The sequence below is a fragment of the Sarcophilus harrisii genome, chromosome 5 (assembly GCF_902635505.1).
Source record: "Sarcophilus harrisii chromosome 5, mSarHar1.11, whole genome shotgun sequence".
Taxonomy (NCBI): Eukaryota; Metazoa; Chordata; class Mammalia; order Dasyuromorphia; family Dasyuridae; genus Sarcophilus; species Sarcophilus harrisii.
The window spans coordinates 85,931,749-85,952,734 of NC_045430.1; the positions used below are offsets into that span (position 1 = coordinate 85,931,749).

Genomic DNA, 20,986 nt, shown 5'->3' on the forward strand with positions numbered 1-20,986 from the left:
GAAACTGACTGTATACCCATCAGTTGGGGAATGATTGAATAAGTTATGACATGTAAATATTATGGAATGTTATTGTTCTATAAGAAATAATCAAAATTTCAGAAAGGTCTGGAGAGACCTACATGAACTGATGCTAAGTGAAGTGAGTAGAACCAAGATAGCATTGTACATAACTACAACTAGATCATGTGATGAAGAGCTCTGGCTTTCTTTAACAATGAGATTATTCAAACCAATTCCAATCGACTTGTTATGGAGAGACCTATCTGCATCCAGAAAGAAGACTGTGGGGCCTGAATGTTTACTTGTTGTTTGTTTTCTTTCTCATTTTTTTCTCTTTGATTTGATTTTCTTGTACAGCAAGATAAATGTGGAAATATGTATAGTAAAAGTGTACATTTACCTTATATTGGATTACTTGTTGAATAGGATAGAGGGTGGAAGGCAATGAGGGAGAAAAAATTTGAACACAAGTTTTAGCAAAGGTGAATTTTAAAAACTCTTTTTGCATATATTTTGAAAATAAAAAGCTATTATTAAAAAAAAAGATATTAGCCTGGAAAAATAAGGAGTTAGCATATTGTGGCAAACCTTAAATGTGAAGAAAAGTGTATGAGCTTATTCAGTAGGCAACTAGAAACAAACTAGAATGATTTTGATCAGAGGAATAGTATTATCATAACAATGTACATAGAAGATTAATCCAGTTCCATACAAAATAACAATGTGAAACATTTTCATTTGATTGAGAAAAACATTTTTCTGGTTATAGTCTTGAAGGCTTGCTTTACTTGTTTGTTTCTTAAAGTGTAGATGAAAGGATTTAGAAGGGGGGCCACTGAAGTGGTGAGGATGGCTACTCCTTTGTTAAAGGTTACTCTTTCCTTGGCTGAAGGTTTAATATACATGAAGATACAACTGCCATAAGAGATGGAGACAACAATCATGTGAGAAGAACATGTAGAAAAAGCCTTTTTCTTTTGCTCTTTGGAGGGGATTCTCAGAATTGTCCTAAAGATATTTGCATAAGAAAGAAGTACTAGAGCCAAAGTGGCTAAGAGTGTCAGTAAGGCTAAAATAAAACTCCACAGCTCAATGACCTGAGTGTCAGTGCAGGAGAGCTGCAGAACTGGAGAATAGTCACAGACAAAGTGATCAATGACATTAGCACCACAGAAATCCAGTTGGAGGCCCATGATAAGTCCTGGCGAGATTGTCAGTAAGCCAGCTAGCCATGAGCCAAGGATAAGCTTGGTACATACTAGGTTATTCATGATGTCCATATAATGCAGAGGCTTGCAGATGGCCACATAGCGATCATACGACATAACAGCTAAGAGATAAAACTTTGAAGACCCCAACAATATAGCAAAAAACAACTGAGTCACACAAGCATTATAGGAAATTCTTTTGTCCATGGTCACAATGGTGACTAGAAACCTGGGAATACAAACAGATGTCAAAGATATTTCTAAAAAGGAGAAATTGCGAAGGAAGAAATACATGGGCGTTTTCAGATGGGGATCCAGAAGGGTAAGAAGGATGATGATAAGGTTTCCTCCAATGCTCAGTATGTATGTTAGGAAGAGAAAGAGAAAAATCACAATCTGTAAATCTGGATCGTCTGTCAGGCCCAAAAGAATGAATGTTGTCACTGTTGTATGGTTTCTCATAGCTACTTTGTGACTTCTGCCAAAACTGGATAAATGAATAAAACAAAAATAAGCCTAATAATCAAAGAACTGAACAGTATTTTTATAAAAGTGGTAATAGTGAAGAATCCATTTTGTTACATCATGTATTCTTGCCCTTTATCCCTGATAGAGAATTAAAAAACAAAACAACCCCCCCCCAAAAGAACACATACTACTTTCATTATTTTAAAATGGCTTCTACAACATGCATCAATCATACTTTCTCTCCTCTTTTCTCCTTCCCTTCCTCTCCTCTTCTATATTTCCCCATTCTCCTCCTTCCTTCATCATCATCATCATCATCTTCATCATCATCACCACCACCTTTTTCTTCTTCTTTCCTCTTCTTTTTTCTTCTTCTTGCTCTACTTCTTCTTTTCTCTTCTTCCCTCCCTTCTCTCTCCTCTCCCCCTTTCTCTCTCCCCTCCCCTCTCTCTGTTCCCCCCTTCCTCACTCCATTTCAAGAAAACACATGCAGGAATTACTACAAATTCTTACAAAGCCCTTTATTCATTACAACATTATACCTCAATCTCTTTTCAAATTTTCCTGCTTCTCTAAATTGAGTCAATTCTCATTAGAGGAAGAAGCACAAGAAGTTCTGCTGATGGACCTCCTTCTGGAATACACATATATTTGTTTTTCCTCTGTCCATATTTCTGAGAGAGAGCATGGTCTAGCTAGCTTTCACACAAAAATGACCTGTTTTTTAAGTCTTGTCTCTAGCACATGCAAACACTGTGAAATTGAACAAGTCATGGAGACTTTGCTTGTGCTAGACTATTCTAGAAGACTAGAATTGTAGACTTAAGTGGATAAAGGTAATTTCCTTATTGCAATGAAGTCATAATCTACCCCCATTTTTTAATTGATTTTTAAATTTTTTTTTATGATTTCAGGAAAACCATCTTATTTTACATGATTAAGTCACTGTCCAACTTTGGTTAAGAGCATTTTCCTTAGAACCAGTAAGAAACAATCCTGATATAGCTTATTTTTATATCAAAGTTTATTCAAGTTAATTTGCTTTACTCTGTTTTGTCAGCTTTAAATCTCCTTGTTCCAACTATATGATTTTAAAGATAAAAAAGGAAAAGACTTTGTATTTACATGTTTGGGGCCCTTATGTATACTTGAATATTCCATGTTACTCTAAAATACCTCTACTATTAACATTAAGTTAGTTAACTAGCATTTGTTAAACAGCTAATAGCTATTAAGCACTAAAAACCGTTATGGAAAATTCACTCCTTTTCTGCTGCTGCTGCTGCTGCTGCTGCAATTACTACAGTCATCTTTATTACTATTATTAATTGACATAAATATAGTATTTTGTAATTTGCCAAACACTTTGCTCACATCATTTCATTTGAACCACACAACATCTCAGCAAGGTAGATATAACAGTCAATAAAATATCATATAGAAGAGAAGCCAAGGGTCTCTAAGCTTAGCTGAGTTGCACATAATTATATAGCCACTACAGTGAGTAAGCTTTTGATCCCTTAGATTGCTAATCTGATTCTTTGTTGGATTGCAAATAATTTTCCATGTAGGACCTTAGATATTATTTGATAGTGAGATGTTAATATGCTGAATGGACAGCAATGCAGAGCCCTGGCCTTAGGTATAGACAATTCTTTTCCTCCCACACAACCAGGCAGGGTCAGCTGCACACAAATGGACCACTGTAACAAAAGTGTCTACTGTGATGCATATAGCAGTTTGTTCATGGTCAAGAAAAAATGACAACTAATGATTAAGAGGTATATTTGTTAGAAGCTATATTCATGACATTGCTTGCACCTGAATTGAGTGTTGAAGGGTAACATCTTAGGTGTCATTATTTCATAATTCAGAATAACTTACCCAGTAATTGCCGATACTTGATTTTGAACAATGTTGAAATCCACATTGTTTTTCAGAAATCATAGAAAAATAAAATGGATAAAAGAATAAAAGAAAGATAAACATGCAACTATTTCTTTCTTGTTTAGACAGAAAAACAATAATGGTTAATATACTCACTTTTCTTTAATTTTTTTAAAATGTTAAGTTAAATTTAAAACTTTTCTTTTGAATGATTCCTGATTAGAAGGTAGCGTGAACACTTTAGTTCTCTACTATACCCCGTGCTTTCTAACCAACACTTTGTCCCTTTGTTTTCACAAAAGAAAACATTTTTCCTCATGGAAACATCCAGGGTTTGGACATTAGGAGGAACTTTGGGATTTATTTCTGTTGTACTCTTTAGAGATTATTAGTTATTTATTTCCCCATCTAAGAAAAAAGAGGCATCAAATCAGAAGTCATTATCAGCTGAATCCATGAAACAATTTTCTTGTAGTAGGGGGAAAATATCATTCTAATCAGCATGAAGTTTCTGGAATTCTTGTTTGTGATGTGGCTAGGAAAGAGAATGAGGGTATCTTATGATGACCAATAGCTATTCAATGTATAGCACTACATTTTTCAGTACACATGGAACTCTTATTTATAACATAAGTGGATCTCTAGAGAGTCATATGCAGAAGATGTTAATTAATCACCAGCATCATTAGCTTTACAAAACAAATTAAATGGAACTTAATCAAGGTGTCCAAAGAGACACCCATGATTCTTCAAAATTACACAAGCTGAAGAACAACAGTATTCCAATTTCTTGCAGTATTTGTTACTATCCTTCGGCTACTTTTCTATTAGAAATAGTTCTCAAAAGGATAATTGCTAACTATGAATAGTCATATTTCAAAGTAACTCAAAATCATTAATAAAAAGAGAAACAAAAATCAAAATTTCCCTGAAGTTTCTTTTCATAGTCAACAAATTAGTAAAGATGACAAGAGTTGAGAAAAGTAAATTTTGGAGGAATTATGAGACCATAGATGTGCTAATGAATTATTGTGAAGCTATAAATGAGTATAGTAGTTTTGAAAAGTAATTTGGAATTGTTCAAAATTGCCCATAATCTCTGACCCAGAGATTTCAATCTAGGCTTATACTCCCAAAAGAAAACTGGCATAACAAAAGTCTCCATTTATAGCAACATATTTATAGAAACCTTTTTTTTTTTTTTTTTTTTTTTTTTTTTTTTTTTAATGGTAGTAAAGAACCGAAAATAAAGCAGATGTCTACTGGAAAAGAATTCTAAACTCATTTCAATTTATGAATATATTTGAACATTACTGTGCTAAAAGAAATTACAAATATAATGAATATAAAGAAATATGTAAAGATTTATATGATCTAAGAAAGAATTAAGTAAGAATATTGAAGAAAAAAGAAGCACAATGAGTAGAACAATGGAAATGGAAAGAACTATGACCATAAAACAATCAAATGACAAAATTTCTAAATTACAAAGAACAAATAAAACAATACAATCTGTTTTCCACTGTTTTACAGAGTTGGAAAACTCCCTTGGATATAATCTACTACATATTATTTCAGATTTTTTCAATGTGTCAATTAATTTTTCAGATCTTTTTTCTTTTTAAAGTGTTGTTATGTGGCATGTCTTTTTGGGGGGATTAAAATGGAGGTAATGGAAAAAAACCTGTTGTGGAACAAAAATAAAACTAATCAAAAAATTTTATTTAAATTCAAAAGATGGATAGGTGGCAAGACTATTCAACACATTATGGGGATCACCACCTTAAAAAAAAAAAAAAGCCAGCTAGATGAAAAATGGGTTAACATGAAGAAAGATTAAAGACTTGATCAGTGATAGGGTGTATATCCAATTAAAAAGACAATATGAGACAATTCAACTGATTTGAATATGCAAATTAAAGAAAAATCAGTTAACTGAGGAATGTACAGAGGGGAATTAGAAGTTTATCTATTACATTTCGATATATTAATTTCAGCAATAAGTTCTTTCACAGTATGCAATCCTTTAATGGAGTACTCGCAACTTATTTCATTTACATATTTCTCAGGATATAATGAATGACAGCATAAGGGCTACTGAAGTAATGAATACTGACAACATGATGTTCAAAGACATGTCTTCTTTTGGTGTAGCTTGATTCACATGAAGATGGAGCTGCCATAGGTTTTCACTCTATCCACAAACTTAGAAAATATTTTCTTTGCTTTTCTCTCTCATCAAAGGTTCCTGAAAACTGTGTGGTTAATATATATTTAAGGGAAATCACTAATGCCAAGAATCACATGACTATCCCCAGGAATTCCATCAAATATATTTTATTTCATTATTCAGTTCCTTATTTTACACCCCCCAATAGCATTTTAATATTCAGAGTAGAGCCCCAAAGGAGAATAGTATAATAAATTGTGTACATGCATTTTATAACAGTTGCTTCTTTAAAAAATACTTCTTTGTAATACATGTTATTTTATGAATAATGTTGGGAGAAAAAATCAGAGCAATCAGGAAAAACCAAGGGGAGGTAAAAAAAAAAAAAAAAAACAGGAAAAAGAAGTGCAAATGACATCTCTTTATTTACATTCAGTCTCCATAATTTTTCCCCCTGGATGAAGATGGCATTTTCTATCCAAAGCCTATTGGATTTTGCTTTGCATCACTAAAACGCTAAGAATCAAGTTTTTCATACTTGGTCACTGCACATTCTTGCTATCATGTGTACAATGTATTCCTGGTTCTACTTGTTTTACTCAGCATCAATTAGAGTAATTCTTTCCAGGCCTTTCTAAAATCAGTGTGTTCGAGATTTTTATAAACAATAATATTCCTTTATCTTCATATACCACATCTTGTTCAGCAGTTCAGCAATTGATGGGTGTCTACTCATTTTCCTATTCTTTACAACCACAAAAAGAACTGCTACAAACATTTTTGCACATGTGGGTCCTTTTTCTTCCCTTATGATTTCCTTGGGATAAAGATCCAATAATGGCACTTCTGGGTCAAATGTTATGCACAGTTTTAAAGCCTTTTGGTTATAGTTCCAACCTGTTCTCCAGAATAATTGGATAATTTCATAACTCCACCAACAATGCATTAATGTACCAGGTTTGTCAGATTTATCACTATATTTTCCTGTCAATTTAGCCAGTCTGAGAGGAGTGAGGTGGTATATGAGAGTTGTTTTAGTTTGAATTTCTCTAATCAAGAGTGATTTAGAGTATTTTTCACATTGCTATAGATGGCTTTGATTTCATCATCTGAAAATTGACTGTTCATATCCTTCGACATTTATTAATTGGGAAAAGACTTGTATTCTTATAAATTTGACATAATTATTTATAATTTCAGAAAAGAGGTCTTTATCATAAATACCACCTGCAAAAATTCCCCACCAGCTTTGTACTTCTCTTTTAATCTTGTTTCTGTTCCTTTTATTTGACAAAAACAAACAAACAAAAAAAACCTTTTTTAAATTAAATGTAATCAAAGTTGTACATTTTTCCTTTAATAATGTTCTCTACTTCTCCTTTGGTCATAAATTCCTCCCTTCTTTTCTTTCTCAGTTTTTTCTTCCTTCTTGATCTGATTTTTCTTATGCAGCAAGATAACTGTATAAATATGTATACATATATTGGATTTAACACATATTTTAATATATTTAACATGTATTGTACTACCTGTCAGCTAAAAGAGGGGATGTGGGGAAGAAGGGGAAATTTTGGAACAAAAAGTTTTGCAAGGGTAAATGTTAAAAAGTCACCCATATATATGTTTTGTAAATAAAAAGCTTTAATAAAAATAAATTCCTCTCTTCTCTAAGGATTTGATAGTAAATTATACCTTGCTCTCCTAATTTGTTTATGGTATTTTACTTTATGCCCAAATCATGTACCCACTTTTACCCTATTTTTGTATGTGGTGTGAGATGTAAGTCTCTGCCAAGTTACTGATATACTATTTTCGAGTTTTCCCAGCAACTTTTGTCAAATACTGAGTTCTTACACCAGAAGTAATTCCCCAGAAGAGAATTTGGGGATTTATTAAATGCTAGATTGCAATAGGCCTTGATTATTGTGTTATGTGTATCTATTCTGTCTACTGATAAATGACTCTATTTCATAGCCAGCATCAAATGGTTCTAATGACTGCTGCTTTAAAATATACTTTTAGGTCTGATATTGATAAGTCACCATCTTTCTACTGTTTTATCAATTCTCTTGATATTCTTTTCCTTTTGTTCTTCTAGATGAATTTTGTTATTATTTGTTCTAGTTCTTCACCATATGACTGCTTGATTGGTATGTCACTGAACAAGTAGATCATTTTAGGCAGAATTGTAAAACTTTTCCAATTATTTAGATTTAATTTTGTTTGCCTAAGGAGACTTTTGAAAATCATAAAGATTTGCTGTATGAAATTATTGGTTTTGTCTTGGCAGGTAGATTTTATTTTATTTTTTAAAAATTTTATCTACAGTTATTTTATTATTATAGCTTTTTATTTACAAAATATATGTATGGGTAATTTTTCAACATTGAACCTTGCAAAACCTTCTGCTCCAAATTTGCCCCTCCTTCTCTCCATCCCCTCCCCTAGATTGCAGGTAGTTCAATACACATTAAATATGTTAAAATATATGTTACTTCCAATATATGTGTACATATTTATATAGTTATCTTGCTGCACAAGAAAAATCAGATCTGGAAAGAAAGAAAAAAAACCTGAGAAGGAAAACAAAAATGCAAGCAAACAATAACAGAAAGAGTGGAAATGCTATGTTGTGGTCCACACTCAGTCCTTTGGGTATAGTTGACTCTCTTCATTTGTGAACAACTGGAACTGGTTTAAATCATCTCATTGTTGAAGAGAGCCACATCCATCAGAATTGATCTTCGCATAGTCTTCTTGTTGCTGTGTATAATGATCTCCTGTTCTGCTCATTTCACTTAGCATCAATTCATGCAAGTCTCTCCAGGCCTCTCTGAAATCATCCTAGCAGTCATTTCTTACAAAACAATAATATTCCATAACATTCATATACCATAATTTATTCAACGAATCTCCAGTTGATGGGCATCCATTCAGTTTCCAGTTTCTAGCCACTACAAAAAAAAAAAAAAAAAGGCTGCCACAAATATTTTTGCACGTGTGCATCTCTTTCCATCCTTTAAGATCTCTTTGGGATATAAGCCCCATAGTAACAATGCTGGATTAAAGAATATGCACAGTTTGGTAACTTTTTGAACATAGTTCCAAATTGCTTTCCAGAATGGTTGCATTCGTTCACAGGTCCGCCAACAATGTATCAGTGTTCCAGTTTTCCAACATCCCCTCCAACATTCATCATTATCTTTTCCTGTCATCTTAGCCAATCTGCGAGGTGTGTAGTAGTATCTCAGAGTTGTCTTAATTTGCATTTCTCTGATCAATCATGATTTGGAGTACTTTTCATATGACTAGAAATAGTTTCAATTTCTTCATCTGAAAATTGTCTGTTCATATCCTTTCACCAATTAGAGAATAACTTGATTTCTTATAAATTTGAGTCAATTCTCTATATATTTTGGAAATGAGGCCCTTATCAGAACTTTTCAATGTAAAAATGTTTTTCCAGTTTATTGCTTCCTTCTAATCTTGTCTGCATTATTTTGTTTGTACAAAAACTTTTTAACTTAATATAATCAAAATTATCTATTTTGCAATCAATAATTATTTCTAGTGCTTCTTTGGTCACAAATTCCTTCCTCCTCCACAGGTCTGAAAGGTAAACTATCCTATGTACTTCTAATTTATTTATAATATATATACATTTTGTATCTTTACTACATCATTGTTCATGGTACTCTTTTATCAAGGTGTACTTTCCACTTTCCTCTCCCTCATTTGCTGAGGCAATTGGGGTTAAGTGACTTGCCCAGAGTCCCTTAGCTAGGAAGTGCTAAGGATATGAGGCCAGATTTGAACTCAAGTTCTTGTGGCTTCAGGGCGGGTGCTCTATGCACTGCACCACCTAGCTGTCCCCTTTCCTTCTTCTCTTTTAAGAAGATCTGTTTTTACTTTTGTTTTATTTAAGATCAGAATTGCTTCCCCTGCTTTTTGTTTTTTACTTCAGCTGAAACATAATAAATTCTGTTTCAACCTTTTACCTTTACTCTGTATGCATCTCTTTGTGTCAAATGTGTTTCTTTTAAACAACATACTGTAGGATTCTGTTTTTTAATCCATTCTATCTGTTCACTTCAGGTTTATGGGAGAGTTCATCCCATTCACATTCATAGTTGTTATTATCAGCTCTGCATTTCCCTTCATCCTTTTTTCTCCCCTATGTATGTTTTGTCCTCTATTTTCACTCTGTCGTTAATAGTGTTTTTAATCCACCCCACCCACAACTTTATCTTTTATCACCTTTGTCCCCTTCTCTTAACTTTCATCTTAGTGTTTCTGCTCTCTCTTCTATCCTGTACCTCACTTTTCTTTCCTCTTTCTCCTCCTACTTCTTTATAGGGTTAAAGAAATTTCTGAACCCAATTTAATGATTAAGTTATTGCCTCTTCTAGTCAAAACTGCTGAAATCAAGCATCAAACAATGTTCATCCCCCTCCCTTCTTTTCAGTGATTGTAATAAGTCTTTTGCATCTCTTTTCTCAGTACATGCTTTTTTGCAACTCTTGATGTATTTTTCTTTAATATCATCACATTAGAGTCCATTGACAAGCACCCCCTCAGTATATGTGATGCCCCTTTCTAATTTCCTCAATGACAAATATAGTTCTCAAAAGTTATAGATACTGTTTTCACATTTAGTGATGTAAACAGTTGAACTTTTAAATTATATATATTTCCCCTTTTTACCTTTTTATGCTTCTCTTGAGTTCTGTGTTTGTAGATTCAATTTTCTGTTTAATTCTCTTTTTTTCATTAGAAATGATTGAAAGTATCTTATTTCATTACAGATCCATTAACTCCCTGAAAAATGATGCTGTGTCTTGCTGTGTAGTTCATTCATGATAGTAACTCTAGGTTTTTTACCTTCCAGAATATTGTATTACAGGCTTGTTGATTTTTTATTTAGAAACTGCCAGATCCTGGGTAATTCTGACTATTGCTTCTTGATATTTGAATCACTTTTGTCTGGCAATTTGCAGCATTTTTCTTTGAGATTGTAGTTCTGAGTTTTGCAACAATGTGGGATATCTTTCTGAAGTTGACACATGGGTTCTTTCAACAAGTCCTCTATTTCTAGAATATCAAGGCAGTTTTCTTTATTGAGCTTTTGAAGAATGTTATACAGACTCTTTTTTAGTCATGGCTTCAGGAAGGTCAATAATTTTTAAACTGACTCTCCTGGATCTATTTTCTATGTCAATTTTCTCCACACAATGGTGAATTTAACATTGTCTTCCATTTATTCATTTTTCTTTTTCATTTGACCAGTTATTGATATCTGATAGAATCAGTAGTACACTGATTCCATTTTATTTATTTATTCCATTCTAGTTTTCAATGGGTGATTAACTTCAGTTAGCTTTTGCATCTCTTTTTTTCCATTCCATTTATTCTATAGTTTAAGGACCTGTTTTCTTCAGCCAATTTTTTCCTTCCTTTTCCATGTGTGACTCTCACACATTCCTTGTATTTCTTTTCTCATTTTTTTCTTCTATCTCTCCTATTTGGCTTTTACACTCTCTTATGAGCACTTCCAAGAAGCAATGTTGGACTTGAGACCCATTCATATCACTTTTTGAGATTTCTTCTGTACGCATTTTGTCCTCATGTGAGTTGGTGTATTGGTCTTTCCTGTTACTGTAATAGATTTCTATGGTCAAGGTTCTTTTCAGTTTCTTGCTCATTTTTTTTTTTTATTTTCTTTTGGTATTTCCTCTTTTTACTTTTTTGGTTGAGCTCAGCTCCTGGAGTAAAGGCAACACTCTCCCAAAATTCCTGAGTTTTATCTTTGAGCAGAGGATCCTCTTGTATTTGTACTTTTTAGGAAACACCCTGGTTTCCCAAAGTTTGCCTTCTGAGCTGTGACTGAAAGCTGCTTCACTGATTTGCTCCTCTACTGAGATAGGACTGAGGGTCTTAGTTGCTGATTTGCTTTGATTATGACCCTCTTCTCTGCTTTCCCAGAATCTATCTGAGCTAGGGTGAACACCCTTTTCACTCCAATGAGACTGAACTTTCTTAAAAATGTTCCAATATATTTTGAGCTGGAAAATGGTTTCATTCCATCAAAGTGTTTTCAGAGGCTTGATTTAATGAGGTTTTCAAAAGAAACTAGGTGAGTAGCTTCCTGGTTTTACTCTGCCATCTTGTCATCTTGGCTCCACTCCTGAATGTCTGTCTGCCCAATTGCTTCTTTTTAAAAAAAAAATACACAATAAATTCCACATTTTACTTTCAAAAGTCTCCTTCTATTTTGTTTTTTTTCCCTTTCTGACCTTCTCTCCATTATATTTTGTGAGTCTTAAAACACATTTCTTTAGCCTTCTTTTTTTAAAAAAAATCACTATTGCTAACCATTCTCTTAGGTTCATTGGACATAGTCTTGAGAGGAGTTCTTAGACTCGTACACTAACCTTTACTCATAATTTTAGACATAAGCAAGATGAGACCAAGAAAGGGAGAATTACATGCCTATGGTAACACATTAATTGCATATGAGACCTGAGACTTAAATTTGTTTTTTGTGGATTCATGTATTATATTATTTGGAAAATAAAATTTGGACTTAATTTTGAAAATAATAAAAGTTGACATATGAATTAAATAATCAAGGAAAGTAATCATATTTTAAGTAAAAAACAAAACTCAAATTGAAACTATTTCTTTTTTCATCTGATTTTTCTTATGCAGCAAGATAGTTGTATAAATACCTTTACATATATTGGATTTAACATACATTTCTACCATGTTTAATATATACTGGATTGCTTGCCATCTGGAGGAAGGGGTTGGAGGAAGGAGGGGAAAATGCAAGGGTCAAATTACCCATCCATACATTTTGAAAGTAAAAAGCTTTAATAAAAAATAAATTCAAAAATAAAAAATAATAAAAATGGATAAATTATCAAAAAGAAAAAAGAAAAAAAATTGATTTCATTTAAGCCTAGTACCTACAGCTATTCAAACTTGTCTTCTGTGGCATTTCTATCTTTGACCATAGAAGGAAGAAAAGGACAACAGAAACAAGACTTTGAGTGGTTTCCACTCTAAAATTTTAATTGATGCTAGAGAGCAAGACAATCTTTCAGAACAGGCTCTTCCCACAGTATCTGAGACTGCTTTCTCTATTCAGCTTTCATCAGCCAAGCTTCCAACAGGATCAGATTCTTGAATTAATTACAATATCTTTCTGTCTCATTTCATCTAATAAATTTCCTCAATTTCATGAGTCTCTGAATTTTGGCAGTTTTTTTTTTTTCTATCTGTGAATGCCTTACCTTCTGTTGAGAGTTTCTGCCTTCAGCTTCTTGGACCCTAAGTCTCAAATAACTTTTAATCTGAACTCCAAAACTTCAAATCAGAGCTTCCTCATATTGTGAATCACCTCTGTCTTGGATTCATAAATCTCAAATCTGCATTTCTCTCAGATATGACAGTTTTTATAAACTATATTTCCATCAGTCTCAAACAATAATTTAATATAGAATTCTTCAACAATAAGCTTCCAGTCTTAAAAATAGTCATATTTAAACTAGCTAATAGGAGGTCAATTTTACAATCAGTCTGGTTTTGCCTCTTAGGAACATACATCACTCTTTGTTTTTCCTCCAGAACTTTATATGTTGTTAAGGATTTTTCTATGAGGGGTTATTTTTCTCTTAGTACTAGTTTTTTTTTTTTAAATTTGTGCTATCTATATAAGCTTTCAAAGGCTTATTATTCCATGCATATTAAATCTGTGTAGTACAGTTCCTTCATCACAGGGATAAATCAGATAAGCCATTATTAGGGACATAATTTGAACAAAAAAGAACTTTGAAGGAAAGGTCAGATGAATTCAAATAATATAAAGTGCTTTATAATTCAATTATATTCTTCAATATTTCAATGACTCTGTAATGTCCCTGCAGGAAATGTCATTAATAATTGATAGATAATGAACAATGTTGTATCTGGTCTGATATTCATTATCAGCTAATAAGGTTTGAATCATCTCTTCCCCCTTTCCACCATTTCTACTTAACATTCACTCTCACCTCATGGCAAAATCAAAAGGGAGAAGAAAATTACAAAGTCAACCAAAGATGAAGATTTTACACAATCGTGCCAATATCATTGAAAAAGCATCTTTGCTGACTTCTCCCTGGCATTTATTCTCCTTCTTGCCTTCTTTTAACCTTTAATCTTTATCATGTGAATGCAAAGTTAATTTTGAAAATAATAAAAGTTGACTTATGAATTAAATAATCAAGGAAAGTAATCATATTTTAAGTAAAAAACAAAAAACAAAGAAACAACAAAAAAGATTAGAGATTATTGACATTTTTAAGTGTGACTCACAAACTAGGCCAGAAACAGTTCCCAAAAAAGAATTAAAAATGTCATGAGTATTGGAAATATGAAAGCATAATTTATTTTTTTCCAACAGCTTTTTTTTTTTAAAAACTTGATACTTTATTTATCCATTTTTATTAAAGCTTTTTATTTACAGAGCATATGCATGGGCAATTTTTCCAACATTGACCCTTGCATAACCTTTACCTGCAAATTTTCCCCTTCTTCCCTACACCTCTGTCCTATCTTGTAGGTAGTCCAATATATGTTAAATATGTTGACATACATGTTAGATCCAATATGTGTACAGATAGATAGATATCTAGTTATGCAAGAAAAATCAGATCAAGAAGGAAGAAAAAGAAAAACTAAGGAAAAATTCAAGCAAATTAACAACAGAGAAAGTGAGAATTCTATGTTGTGTTCCACTCTCTGTTCCCATGGTTCTCTCTCTGGGAATAGATGGCTCTCTTCATTACTGAAAAAGTGAAATTGGTTTGAATCATATCAATGTTGAAGAAAGCTACATCAGTCAGAATTGATCATCATATAGTCTTGTTCTTGCCATGCATAATGATCTCCTGGTTCTGCTCATTTCATTTTGCATCAGTTCATGTAGGTCTCTCCAAAGCCTCTCTGAAATCATCCTGCTGGTCGTTTCATACAGAACAATAGTACCCCATAGCATTCATATACCACAACTTCTTCAGCCATTCCCCAATTGATGGGCATCCACTCATTTTCCAGTTTCCTGCCACTACAAAGAGGGCTGCCACAAACATATTTGCACATGTGGGTCCCTTTCCCTCTTTTAAGATCTCTTTGGGATATAATCCTAGTAGAAACACTGCTGGATCAAATGGTATGCACAGTTTGATAACTTTTTGACCACAGTTCCAAACTGCTCTCCAGAATGGTTGGATCCATTCAGAGTTCCACCAACAATGTATTAGTGTCCCAGTTTTCCCACATCCCCTCCAATATTTGTCATTATCTTTTCCTGTCATCTTAGCCAATCTGAAAGGCGTGTAGTGATATCTCAGAGTTGTCTTAATTTGCATTTCTCTGATCAATAGTGATTTAGAGTACCTTCTCATGTGGCTACAAATAGTTTCAATTTCTTCATCTGAAAATTGTTCATATCCTTTGACCATTTATCAATTGAAGAATGACTTGAACTATTATAAATTTGAATCAATTTTCTATATATTTTAGAAATGAGGCTTTATCAGATATTTTGAATGTAAAAATGTTTTCTCAGTTTATTGCTTCCCTTCTAATCTTGTCTACATTAGTTTTGTTTGTACAAAAACTTTTTAACTTAATATAATCAAAATGATCTATTTTATGGATCAATAATTATCTCTATTTCTTTGGTCACAAATTCCTTCTTCTTCCACAAATATGAGAGGTAAACTGTCCTATGTTCTCCTAAATTTGTCTATATTATCATTCTTAATGTCTAGTTCATGAACCCATTTCGACCTTGTCTTAGTATATGGTGTTGTGTGGTTCTATGCCTACTTTCTGCCATACTAGTTTCCAATTTTCCCAGCAATTTTTATCAGATAGTGAATTCTTATCCCAAAAGGTGGGGCTTTTCAGTTTGTCAAATACTATTAGATTGTTATAATCATTGGCTATTTTATTCTGTGAGCCTAACATATTCTACTAATCAACTAGTCTATTTCTTAGCCAGTATGAAATGGTTTTGAAGATTGCTGCTTTATAATATAATTTTAGATCTGGAACAGCTAGACCACCTTCATTGCTTTTCTCTTCATTAATTCCTTTGAAATTTTTGACCTTTTGTTCTTCCAGATGAATTTTGTTGTTATTTTTTTCTAGTCCAGTAAAATAGTTTCTTGGGAGTTTGGTTGGTATAGCACTAAATAAATAGGTTAGTTTAGGTAGTATTATATTTGCTGGACCTATCCAAGAGCACTTGATATTTCTCCAGTTGCTTAGATCTGACTTTATTTTTGTGGAAAGTATTTTGTAGTTTTGCTCATATAATTCCTGCCTTTCCTTTGGTATTTAGCCAAATATTTTATGCTATCGACAATCATTTTGAATGGAATTTCCCTTTGTATCTCTTGCTGTTGGATTTTGTTAGTGATATATAAGAATGCTGATGATTTATGTGGATTTATTTTGTATCTTGCAACTTTGCTTAAGTTGTGGATTATTTCTAAGAGCTTTTTAATTGATTCTCTGGGGTTCTCTAAGTACACCATCATATCATCTGCAAAGAGTTATAATTTGGTTTCCTCATTACCTACTTTAACTCCTTTAATCTCTTTTTCTTCTCTTATTGCCAAGACTAGAATTTCTAATACAATTTTGAATAGCAGTGGTGATAGTGGACAACCTCGTTTCACCCCCTGATCTTACTGTGAATAGTTCTAGTTTATCCTCATTACATATGATGCTTGTTAATGGTTTTAAATAGATGGTACTATTTTAATGAAAAGTCCATTTATTCCCATACTCTCTAGTCTTTTTAATAGGATGTTGGATTTTATCAGATGCTTTTTATGAATCTATTAAGATAATCATATGGTTTTTAATTTGATTATTATATAGTCAATTATGCTAATAGTTTTCCTAATATTAAACCAGCCCTGTGTTCCTGGTATAAATCCTACTCCATCTTGGTGTATTATCCTGGGCATGATTATCTGTATTCTCTTTGCTAATAGTTTGTTTAAGATTTTTGCATTAATATTCATTAGGGAGATTGGTCTATAATTTTTTTTCTCTGTTTTCATCCTACCTGGTTTAAGTGTCAGTACCATGTCTGTATCATAAAAAGAATTTGGTAGGAGTCCTTTGTTCCCTATTTTTTTCATATAGTTTATATATTATTTGAGTTAATTGTTCTTTAAATGTTTGGTAGAATTCACTTGTAAATTCAACTGGTGTTGGGGATTTTTTTCTTAAGGAGTTGATTAATAGCTTGTTCTATTTATTTTTCTAAAATGGGACTATTTTAGTAATTTATTTCCTCTTCTGTTAATCTAGCTAATCTATATTTTTGAAGGTATTCCTCCATTTCACTTAGATTGTCAACTTTATTGGCATAAAGTTGGGTAAAGTAACTCCTGATAATTTCTCTAGTTTCCTCTTCATTGATTCTCCCTTTTCATTTTTGTGACTAATAGTTGGATTTTCCTCTTTACTTTTTATAATGAAATTAACTAAAGGTTTATTGATTTTGATGGCTTTTTCAGAAAACCAACTTTTAGTTTTATTTATTAAGTCAATAGTTTTTTTAGTTTCAATTTTATTGATCTCTCTTATTTTTAGAATTTTGTTTGGTATTAGTTTGAGGGTTTTTAATTTGTTCTTTTTTCTAGCTGTTTTAGTTGCAAGCTTTATTTACTGATCTTCTCTTTCTCTGTTTTATGAAAGTAAGCCTCTAGAGATATAAAATTTCCCCTTATTACCACTTTGGCTGCATTCCACAAATTTTGGTATGTTGCCTCATTATTGTCATTCCCTTTGATGAAATTGATGATTTGCTGTTTCACCCATTCATTCTTTAGGATGAGATTATTTAGTTTCCAATTTCTTTTTAGTCTATTTTTCCCTGGCCCCAATGGTTATTTCAAAAGCCTTTAGTCCTGTGGAAAAGTTTGGAGAGATTTCTTTACCAAAAAAAAATCTATCATAGCTTCATCCTATATCAATCAGCAAAGATAGCTACATGATTGTTGTTTGAGAGGTTGTTAAAGGAGATGAACAGTTAGAGTATGTGGTGGAGAGAGGAAAGAGAACACATATGATTGAAACTTGGAGAAGTAGTAGATTAATGAAATTTTGGAAGCTCTTTTCTTGTTTAGTGGTATGACTTGATTTCCAGCAAATTGACTATTGAAAATGATCATTTATTTGAGTTCAATATCTTTTTGACCATGGCCTTAAAGGCTTGCTTCACTTGCTGGTTCCTTAGAGTATAAATGAAGGGGTTCAGCATGGGAGCAACAGAAGTATTCAGTACTGCTACCCCTTTAGTCATAGCTACCTCTTCTTTTGCAGATGGTTTGACATACATGAAGATGCAGCTTCCATAAGAGATGGAGACAACAATCATGTGGGATGAACAAGTGGAAAAGGCCTTTTTCCTTTGCTGGGCAGAAGGAATTCTCAGAATAGTTTTGAGAATGTATGCATAGGACAAAATCACTAATGCCAAAGTGACCATGAGTGTGAACACAGCTAGGCAAAAACTCATGACTTCTAAATATCTGGTGTCTGTACAGGATATCATCAGGACAGGAGAAGAATCACATGCAAAATGATCAATTACATTGGAGTCACAGAACTCCAGTTGGAGACCCATTGTGACTGGTGGAAAGATAATGAGAAAACCTGCCAGCCAACAGCTGATTACAAGCTGATTGCAGACTTTGCTGTTCATAATAGTCATATAATGTAGAGGTTTACAGATGGCCACATAGCGATCATAGGACATGGCAGCCAGCAGAAAAAATTCTGTTGTGCCCAAGAGGATGAAAAAGAATAATTGTGCTGCACAAAAATTGTAGGAAATTGTCCTATCCCCAGTTAAAATAGTTATCAGGAATCTTGGAATGGAAACAGATGTAAAGGAAATTTCTAAAAAGGAGAAATTTCTGAGGAAGAAGTACATGGGAGTCTTGAGTCGAGAGTCCAACAAAGTGAGAATGATAATGGTCAGATTGCCAAATACACTTAATATATAGGTAAAGAAGAGAAAGAGAAAAATCAAGATCTGTAAGTTGGGGTCATCTGTCAGTCCCAGAAGAATGAACTCTGTCAGTGTTGTCTGATTTTTCATCATTGACTCTAGACTTCTGCCAGACCTATAAATAACATACACAGAAAAAGACTAATTATACTCTGCTCTGTAGACTACTTTGCAGGCTTCTTAAAATTTTCCCACCACTTCTTTCTTATTTTTTTTTTTTTACATAACATCTCAAATAGGAGCTGAGTTGTGTTTGGCAGCATTAATGCATTGCAGAGCAAAGTGCACATGTTGAGTTATTCAGAACAATGGCTTCATTGAAATTGCACAATACAACATGGACAAGAATTTCCAAATTCACTTTGGATTCCTCATGCATTTTATTTTAAATTAATTTTTGGTTATTGCATTCAGAAACTTTTTTATTGTTGCCAAAATGTTCACAACCCCAACACTATCCAATCCCATATGGACTTGCAACCTACAGTTAAAGAAATTTTGGATTATTGTACAAGTAACAAAGGAGAAAGTTGTTTAAATGTTAGCTCAAGAGATGCATAGTTCTACTCCCAACCAAAACTTGGGCAGTTTTTCTCATGAACAGCATTTGAAATGCAACTTCTATCATGTTAAGCTAGATGTCCCTTAGATATTTTACACTAAATGTGTCCAAAACGGAACTCATTTTATTCACTTCCCTTCCTCATTCCTTTCCTTTTTCCTGACTCCTATCTTTCCAGACACTTAGGCTCACAATCCGAGCGTTATCCTCAACTCCGTATTCTCTCTCACAACCATATACAACCAGTTACCAAGTCTACCTTTGTAATATCTCTTCTATGCCTCCAGCTTTCCTCTGCCACAGACATTATTCTGGTATAGGCTTTCTTCACTTCATTACTAGAAATATTGTAATATATTATTCATTGTTCTTCTGTCTTTCCCAATTCCAGAACAAATTGATCTTCCTAGAAGCACAAATTTGATCCATATTCAATCAGCTCTAGTGACTCTCTATTACCTTCAGGATCAATATAAAATCTTCTATTCAGCTTTTAAAGCTCTCCGTAATCTAATTTCTTTTCACTTGTTCAATTTTCTTACTTTTTTATTCTCTTTCTATATAATCTGTGATCTAGGAACATTATATTTCTTGCTATTTCTTGAACAAGACACTAAAATTTATGTCTTAGGTTTTTCACTACCTGCTCCAAAACTTCTGGACCATTATCCCTTCTTAAATCTTCCTCTTAAATTTCTTCAAGTGAAAAACAAAATGTCACTTTCTAAAAGAAAGCTTTCCTATTCCTTCTTAATTTCTTCTTAATATTAATGCCTTCCCTGAGATTATTTTCAATTTGCCCTACATGTGTATGTAGTGTAGTTTTGTCTCATCTATTAGACTAAGAGACCCTCAGAAGCAGAGATATTAAAAAAAGCTTTCTTTGTATTTTCAGTATCTGGTACTGTTCTCAGAACATGATAGGCATTTGGCAAATGCCAATAGATTGACTGACTGAGAAATCTATGAATCAAATGAATGAGAGGTAAACATTTCAGAGTGTTTAACAGAGATATGGATCTAAGATGGCAGAACTTTTTCAAATTCTCCTAGAAACAACTTCAAAATAATACTCTCAAAATTAATTCTGGAACAGCAGAATGAAAAAAAGAATGGAGAGAATCAATTTTCCAGCCCATGACAATGTAGAAGGCTGGCAAGAAAGATTTGCTACACTGGAGCAAAAGATCACAGTCCTAGGATATAGTACCACAGTTAAGGGGAGCTCTAAAATAAAAGTTCGTGGCCATAAGGGAGCATAGATTGCAGTCATAATTTCAGGGTAGAAAAGAGTACTTAAAGTCAGTCACATGCTAGAACAAAAGTCAGGATAGTAGCCTCTCCTTAGATCATATTTCCTTGGAAGAAATGAAAACTTATGGGGCCACCCAGAACTAGAATTACAAAACAGCTGCACAGAAAACTTTTAAGTTTGGGATAGTGCCACCACCACCCAAAGAATGGAGACCCACTTTAATTTAAAATTAAAAACCAAGAAATGAATTGTAAAAATGAGCAAGCAAAGAAACAAAACAAAACAAAAACAAAGAAAAAAAACCTGACTATACAAAGGTAGCATAATAAAAGGCAAGCTTAAAACATAA

General features: G+C 33.0%; 2 protein-coding genes across 2 annotated transcripts; both read right to left on the reverse strand.

The window, feature by feature from the left end:
• Positions 1 to 737: 737 nt before the first annotated feature.
• LOC100933335 (olfactory receptor 6C74-like) lies at positions 738 to 1,673 on the reverse strand. Its single transcript, XM_003770899.1, has one exon. It carries the CDS (start codon positions 1,671 to 1,673, stop codon positions 738 to 740), a length of 936 nt encoding a protein of 311 aa, XP_003770947.1.
• A 16,301-nt stretch (positions 1,674 to 17,974) lies between these two features.
• On the reverse strand, positions 17,975 to 19,130 carry LOC100933074 (olfactory receptor 6C76-like). Its single transcript, XM_003770898.2, has one exon. It carries the CDS (start codon positions 18,911 to 18,913, stop codon positions 17,975 to 17,977), a length of 939 nt encoding a protein of 312 aa, XP_003770946.1. The 5' UTR covers positions 18,914 to 19,130.
• Positions 19,131 to 20,986: the final 1,856 nt, after the last annotated feature.